Source organism: Stegastes partitus, unplaced genomic scaffold, assembly GCF_000690725.1.
Source record: "Stegastes partitus isolate 25-593 unplaced genomic scaffold, Stegastes_partitus-1.0.2 Scaffold24, whole genome shotgun sequence".
Classification (NCBI taxonomy): domain Eukaryota; kingdom Metazoa; phylum Chordata; class Actinopteri; family Pomacentridae; genus Stegastes; species Stegastes partitus.
This window is the reverse complement of record NW_007577755.1, coordinates 187,831-196,430: the sequence shown is the minus strand read 5'-3', so window position 1 is coordinate 196,430 and position 8,600 is coordinate 187,831. Positions and strand designations below refer to the sequence as shown.

Below are 8,600 nucleotides of genomic sequence, written 5' to 3'. Positions count from 1 at the left end.
ATGGCAGACTACGAGAAAGAGGGAAAGCCTGTGGAGAGAAAAGGGGTGAGTTCAAATCCATGTGTATTTAAACAGTCATGGCCACAGTCTTTTCTGTGACAAAGTTTAAGTAGCCAAACTGTGATAGATGAAATGTTTTGAAAAGTACGTTAATTTCTTCCAACAGAAACTGACTGTAGTTCTGGCACTGGCAACGCTCATATCGGCATTTGGTTCATCCTTCCAGTACGGTTATAATGTGGCTGTGATCAACTCTCCATCCCTGGTAAAAAAAAAAAAAATAGAAGCTTAACAATAATACACAGTTTGTGGTGATGCATTTTTATCAGTGTTGTCCTGCTCTCTTCAGTTCATGCAGCAGTTCTATAATGCCACCTACATGGAGCGCTACAACAGGCCGATGGAGGAGGGCTTCCTGACTCTGCTGTGGTCTCTGTCGGTGTCCATGTTCCCTCTTGGAGGCTTCTTTGGCTCTCTCATGGTGGCTCCTCTGGTGAACAGATTAGGGAGGTAAAATCCCTTTATTCTATACATCATATTTAGTGTGTTCCGTTACAAGTGCATAGTCATTGATTTGCTTTATCCTGCAATAGGAAGGGCACCCTCCTCTTCAACAACATCTTCTCCATCGTCCCTGCTGTGATGATGGGAGTCAGTGAGATTGCCAAGTCCTATGAGATCATCATTGTGGCCAGGTTTATAGTGGGCATCTGTGCAGGTTGGACGCTGTATTTCTTTTGCTATGGATCAGGCACAAACAGGAGTTGTTTGATTTCACCATCCTTCCCCGTCTGCAGGTCTCTCATCCAATGTGGTGCCCATGTATCTGGGCGAACTCGCTCCCAAAAACCTAAGGGGAGCCCTTGGCATTGTACCACAGCTCTTCATCACCATTGGCATCCTCAGTGCCCAAGTGCTGGGCATCAAAAACATACTGGGCAACAGCACAGGTACTCACTGCCGTGCAGGATAATCCTTTATTGGTACAATGTTGAAATCATCCTAAAAAAAAAACCTGAATCTGTGTTTCCTCTGTATCCAGACTGGACCCTCATGCTTGGCTTGACTGGTATTCCTGCTCTGTTAGAGCTCCTGCTGCTGCCATTCTTCCCTGAGAGTCCCAGGTACATGCTCATCCAGAAAGGAGATGAGAAAACAGCAACGAAAGGTACTGCATTATGTGGCTACAACAAGGGAGAGGGAGAAGCTGGTGAATAAAATAATGACATTCTGCGTCTTTTGTCAACTTAAGCACTGCAACGCCTGCGCGGCTGGGACAACGTGGATGAAGAGCTGTCTGAGATGCGTCTGGAGGAGCAGTCAGAGAAGGCTGAGGGCCGCCTGTCGGTGCTCTCCCTACTGTCCCAGCGCTCCCTTCGCTGGCAGCTGATCTCCATCATCGTCATGAACATGGGCCAGCAGCTGTCGGGGGTCAACGCGGTGAGACATGCCTGACCAGTTGTCCTTGTCCCTGACACTGACTCTGTTTCAGATGTAGCACCAGATCAGAGTGTTAAAACAACTTGTTCTGGTGGGTAAAGCATCAGGACAAGAAACAGAATCTGCTTTTTACTTCCTCTGCTTTATCCAGTAATTTTTAGCTACAATTTTGGTGCATCTTCTCTATATTTTATGCATTAAATAATGAATGAATTTAAGCGTTATGAACGTATAGTAAACTGGCGTTATGAAGGCCTCATTTGCAGTGTAGCAGTGTAAGAAAATAAAAGATAAATAAAAGATGTAGGTACACAAACTTGGACAGCAATAACAATAAAAAAAAAATTATATCTAAAAACAACTGCGGGAAGTAGAATCAAAATACTAGAAAATTTCAGAAGAAATATGATAGTGCCAATGCAGACTTTGCCCCGTTATATGTCCTGCTGTCATTTTTATGTAAGGTATAATTAATTTAGATAAGTACATTTTATTTTGAAAATTCAGAACATGCTCCAAGACCTAGTCATTTTTTTAAACATCTGAGCTTTTATTTTGATAGTGTAGCATACTTCACAGAATGGGCTGTGTTTGTTTTTTTTGTTTTGTTTTTTTTTTTAATCCAGTTCAAACTGGAGCTGCTCACTAAGCTCTGTTACTGAGTCTCTTATTTTGAAAGTGAATTCAGACAAATAGGTGGTTTATCTATCAATGTCTGTGTGAGAAAGAGACAGGAAGAAGTCCTGTGTGTACTGTTTGAACATCAGGGAGATTTTCTTTTGACAGTCTAACCCAGAGTTACGCCACAAGCTGGTGTGTTTATTTTGAAAAGCCGGCATATTTCAGAGTCCCTGGAAAGCATATTGTAACATTTCAGAACTTTTGTGATACTAAAGCATAGCGCAATACATCTTGCTAACTTCTTTTTGCTAAGCAGTGGCTTTTACTTTGAAGAGCCCACATACGCAAACTTTCTTCCTGTTAGCCTTGTTAGAGTCTCGTTCCTTTTTACAGAAAATAACAACATGCAGCTGCTATAGATACTTAAACCACTATTACCTGGGAGAGATTCTTATTTAGAAATTTAATGAAACACATATGGAGGGCGGCTAAACACTACAGTTTATTGATATTGGTCTGGGACATGTTAGAACATGTTAGAACATGCATCAAGGCTTTGTTAATATTATTAACTGTTGTGTTGCTCTACCTTAGAGCTGCTATTAGATATGTCCTGCTCTACCTTCTTCGTCCAATATCAATCAGCTAATCACCTATCAGTTACTGGTTGCTATGGTAATTCCCGCCTTTTCAGTTGAAAAGGGAGACTAAGTTAGAGTGAGAGTTTAGGTGCAGATAGAGGGACAGACAAGCAGACTAAAGATTACGCCCTTGAATAAAGAGTCACAGCTCAACTGTTGCCTCTTTCACAAAAATTTTGATCAAAATGTCCCCTACTCTTAACTGAGCGAAAAATCAGAATTTCACAAAAATTCCTAAAACGTAAACTGCGACTGCATAAAAACCATAAAATATCCTAAAACACGGATTTACATGAATAACATTCAAAGCCATGTGGCTTGTTTAAACTTCAAATGAAGTTTCTACTGTAAAGTATGGCAGCGCTACCAGGTTCCAAAGCTGGCTGGGTTTTGGCAGTTGTCCAGCCAACTTCCTATTAATTTCAGTGGGAATTTTCAATGCAGTTTTTTTTTTTGCGTATTTCATGAAAAATTTTTACAAAGAATCGCTACCTAAAGGCTGATCACACCATTCCCAATTAAGCCACATGTTTTCATATATAATTTGTAGGGATTTTCCCAAAGCTGCTGGATGAGTTAGGTGTCAAAATTTAGGAAGAATCTATAAAAAATAAGCCTGAGAAATAGTAATACGTGTGCTTCAATCCTTATGCATTGGCACACTTGATTAAAAACCTGAAGACGGCCAAGATGAAAATGAGTTAAGATAAGACTGTTCTGCAGGTCATATCAAGTTGCAGGTGAGAATAATGGAAATTTCCAAGCTCAGTAAAAACATCCAGCACCTGCAGGATAATCCAATCATTTGTGCATGTTTCGTAAGAGGCCACATTTAAAGACAGCAATAAAGTTATGCAAGAGAGTAAAACACCAGGAATGGCCTGATAAACAAATAAAAGCACGTGTCTACCACGCTTTAGAGAAAGTGAAGGCCATCCAAAAGCGAATGAAGGCCATTCAAAAACGAGTGAAGGCCATCCAACCTTAGCATACAGCTCACTGTAAGTATTATAACTAGCACCAGTAATTAATCTTAATCCAGAGTGATAAATGCTAATCATATCTAAGGGCTTAAAAATCGCTGTTGATGCATACAGTAGTTAGACGTCATCCGAATCTAATACTGACATAAAATTTGTGTTAATAAATTACTTTCTACAGTGTTGCAGGAAATATGATTTAGTCCTGTAAAAGAAAGCTCTTATTGTCTCTAATTTAGTCCCTGGTATTAACACATGACATTTAAAAGTCAGCTTCTAACTGATCTGGATTTCCAGTTATTTGTGTCCTGTGACTGTTTCAATACTTGTGCCACATATTGCGAAAATGACTAGATTGTCATAATCAATATTTCTGACTCTGGTGAAGGTCATCATTTAGTTTTGGCTGCATTAAGAGTTAGTTTATGCTCACTGAATGCAACTTAAAAACATTTGACAGCAGAATTGTAGAGTACAAAATTTTATCATTAGCATAAAGATGTAGGTTACACCGAGACACAGAGGAGGAAATATTATCAATATAAAGTGTAAACAGCACAGGCCCCAGGATTGAGCCCTGTGGGACACCTTTTACAACTTTCACAAATTCTGACTTAACATTTCTAATTGCCACACTCTGCTGTCTGTCCATGAGGTAACGCTGCATCTATTTAAAACTATTTTTATGAAAACCAATGCTGTGAAATGTATTTTTTTTAACAGGCAATGCATAATCTACATTGTCAAATACCTTTAAGAGATCAGTTCGAAGAGCTGCACGGTGTTTCCATCTGTCCAAAGCTGTATATCATCAGCAATATCATTTAAAGCATCAGCATCAGGATCATCATGGTAAAATCTGCACAACAATTCTTTGCACTGATTGCATCTTGCACTTTTACTAACACTGTATTTATTATTAATACTGTATTTATTCATTTTCATTTTTCATCCTTGTATATATTGTACACATTATTGTTGTTATTATTGTATTATCTTATTATGGTATATGTTTAGTGCTGCTGCGAAAGAGGTTGCTGCTGTAACAATGTATATTTCCCCTGGTGCGGGGAGCAATAATGGATCATCTTATCTTAAAAAAAGAGTGGCAGCAGTAATAGTGCTCAGAGTTCTATGCTTCAAATATTTTGTTCTGCAAGAAATTTCTATGTAGAAACTGAAGACATGATAATTTCACCACAAGCCTATAATTCATGAGGTCAGATGTTCCACCACCTTTATGTAGACGGGTTGCATTGTGTTCTTCAACTCTTGGCTAATTTTCTAACTATAATGTATTTGTTTTCCCCCTCTCAGATCTACTACTATGCAGACAGCATATACGGCAGCGCAGGAGTCAGAGAGAATGACATCCAGTATGTCACAGTGGGAACAGGTGCAGTGAACGTCGTCATGACCATAGCTGCTGTAGGTACCCTGTTAGGTTACAGTTTGCAATGTTGATCATATTGAAATTAGACAATAGTTCTGAACAAGGAATTTGTTATTGCAGGTCTTCATCGTGGAGGCCTCGGGCCGACGGCTACTCCTCCTCTGTGGTTTTGGGATCTGCTGTGCAGCTTGCGTGGTACTGACCATCGCTCTCAACTTCCAGGTACCAAGTGAAAGCTTTGCACCATCTATATGTTACACTGCTGCCCTCTAGTGGGTCTCGACCTTAATATCAGGAGATTTGCTGTGGAGATATATTTTAAATGATAGAATATTGATCAGTACAGTAAATATGGTGGGAATACAATGTGCAGAGTATAAGTCAAAGCAAGGTAGAGCTCAGCATATTGCACTCTGAAAGATATAAAAACATTAACTGCAACATTTAGCATCCACTGCTGCAATCACTGTAAATCTGTGCAACTGTAGCAAATAAGATCCATGAACAGTTGTTTCTTTTATCGTAGTTATCATTGCATATTGGACATTTTGTGAATATTTCTGAGTGAGGACGATTGTTGTGTGGCTAGATTTTAAAAGAATCGACTCTGTCAGATGATGAACGAGTACACCGAGTAAAATGGTTACCCTGCTGACTCTTATCCCACTGCTCAGGCTCTTTCACTGCTGCTGTGTTTTTAAAGATAAACATGCCGTCATATTTCTCCCTCTACTTGATTAAAATGGAGACTGTGCTGTTTATTTATTGCCAGAGTAAATCATCGCGTAGGGACCTTTTCTTCATTCATCACTGAATTCTGAGTGAACATACTCAGGTTTATTGATGGAACTCACCTGCTCTGGAACCAAGATAATGGAAACCTGAAAAACATGATCCTCAGCTCTGTGTTTGTTTGAAATGACTATTATGAGAACTTGTAAAAGGGGGTTTCTTTCTCAGAACTGCTATACCGCTGTACTTTAGAAATCTTAATATCTGCCTTATATTATAATATCACCCTCCACTAAAGTACAACCATTAGACCAAAACCGCAAAACCTGTGCTGCCCTCCTGCAAAACTGCAATCACACCTGATTTCCACATTTTCAGACTTTCTGAATTATAAGTATTTATCAGGGACTCCCACACTGTGCAGACACTAAAGGAGACATATTTGTTCATATTGGAACCCATCAATAGTTCATGATAACAACAGCTGCTTGTTGGTGTTGGCAGGACAGCGTGACTGGGATGCCCTACGTCAGCATCGCCTGCGTCATCGTCTACGTCATGGGACATGCCATCGGACCAAGTGAGTCTTACCCCACCTGTGCTTGTTTACACACATACTGGTTACAACAGGGCGCTCCATTAGCTGGAGTGTTGTTTGGATGCAACCAAACATGTAATCATATATTCTGTGAGTCAGCACTTAGTTGTTTGAGACATGAGCTGCCTCGCTGTGACCCTGAAGAGTAATGATGGTGTGATTTGGTTGTGGTTAACTGCTTCTGTGGCCTGCAGGTCCCATTCCTTATGTGGTCGCCACTGAGATGTTCAGGCAGACGGCCAGGCCTGCAGCCTTCATGGTCGCAGGCTCAGTCCACTGGCTCTCCAACTTCACTGTTGGCCTCGTCTTCCCTTTCCTAGAGGTTAGTTACACAAGTTCCTCTTACACTGAGTGAGTAAATTTTTTGAATAACTAAAGACTTTCTGATGAAGTAGGAGACATCTTGCATTGATTAAATTAGTCTTGGTTAAACTGTGTCTTTCATTATAAACTTAGTGGTGCAATCTTCAAGATGAACATAAACATTTGGCTTGTCTTGTGTTTACCTCCTCTTAAGACTCAGTTTTTACAAAAAAAAAAAGGGCAAACAAGGGAGGAATGTGTTTGAGTAAAAGAAACCCAAAAAAACCTCATTCCTGTGAAAGCAGCATACAAATCCCATTTCATCTTACGTTGACTGCTGTTTATGTCACCCTAAACTGTTTTTGCCTAATATATTCACAACATGCATCTTCCTCTCCTCCTTCTCCCCCCAGAGAGGCCTGGGCCCCTACAGCTTTATCATCTTTTCATTCATCTGTCTGGTCACGCTGGTATACATCTGGCTGGTGGTGCCCGAGACCAAAAAGAAGACCTTCCTGGAGGTCTGCCAGATGTTTGCTAAGAGGAACAAAGTCGAGATCGCACTGGATGCAGGCGATCTGCCACTGAAAGAGAGCAAAGAAAGCCTGGAGGATGCAGTGAAGGTCACGTCCTTCTAAAAAAAAAAATGAAGCACTGAGAGGAGAGGAAGTGTTCGCTGCAGGATAGTTTGAGGGGGGTGTTGGGTAATGGACTGGACAATGGTTTAATTTATACTTTTATTTTGCGAGTAATCTTAACTCATCTCTGTGTGCAGTTTGATTGTGCCTGCAGATCTTTTCAGCGCAGGTATAAAAAATACTGGGAATTGAATGCATGAGTCATTAAATATACCAAAAAATTTCCCGTAAGCCTTTATTGATGAGGCAGAGATATGAATACAATACATGACTGAAACTGTGACATACATTTTGTATTAAATATTGACTTAAAGGTGCCTGAAAGACATTTTATTCTTCACTGCACATGCCAGAAGCATTTAAAAACCTCACCATCAGCAGTAATATTTTTGGTTTATTGCAGCATTTTAAAGCTCATACAGAGAAGAGAAGCAGCTGAGCCTCCTCAAGAGCATCTGTACTGACTTTCCAAGTGCATCCCTCCAAACAGACTAAGTTTGGTGGTGCTGTTACTCTCGCGTAACATCTAGTCCTGGATACCTGCTGTGGTCAGCATATTTACATCAGTCATCTTGCTTACATGGGCATCTACGCTGAAGATCCCCAATAATACATCCTGGTTTTTGCCCAGAGTAAACACACCACTGGAGCTGATTGTTTAACCCCTTTTCAGGTACTGCTGCTGTTAATCCTGAGCTCTGCGCCACCGTAGTGGGACGACCAGGTGATGCAGCCTCCAATCCTACCTCCCACAGGACAGTAACCTCCACGAACAGGTCCATCTTGCCAACTACAGACCTCATCACAAAGTCTGGTCGGAGAGAAGCTGCTACGATCTCCCTCCGTAGCTCAAATTGTCTCCCAAGACTGACTCTCCTGTTCCACTCCATGCTGGGTGAGAAGAGTTTTGGTGTGCCTTTGGGGCAGGGCGTGTTGGTGCTTGGTCCAGCCCTAGCAAATTGGATTGCATGTTTAGCTGGAGCTGAAGGCTGGCTGTCTGCTTCCTGTCTGCATACTTCTGCTACCTCTGCTATCTTCTTCAGCACTTGCTTGTGCTGCCATCTGTAGTGGCCTTGTGACAATGCTGTCTTGCAACCCGACAAGATGTGTTGTAGGTTGTCATTGGAGGTGTTGCAAAGGAGACAGGCCTCTTTAGGGTCAAACCATTGGTGGAAGTTTTAGAGACAAGGTAGGCATTATAATTTGCTTGGATCAGGAATCTAAGCCTGGCTTGTGGGATCATCCACAGGTCAG

At 41.0% G+C, this 8,600-nt stretch overlaps 1 protein-coding gene across 1 annotated transcript; it reads left to right on the top strand.

The window, feature by feature from the left end:
- On the top strand, positions 1-7,663 carry LOC103367696 (solute carrier family 2, facilitated glucose transporter member 5). The gene is made up of 12 exons (XM_008295815.1): positions 1-45; positions 167-265; positions 350-510; positions 594-718; positions 798-950; positions 1,043-1,168; positions 1,253-1,440; positions 5,000-5,110; positions 5,196-5,297; positions 6,312-6,387; positions 6,600-6,727; positions 7,122-7,663. The coding sequence occupies exons 1-12, from the start codon at positions 1-3 to the stop codon at positions 7,344-7,346; spliced, it is 1,539 nt and encodes a 512-aa protein (XP_008294037.1). The 3' UTR covers positions 7,347-7,663.
- Positions 7,664-8,600: the final 937 nt, after the last annotated feature.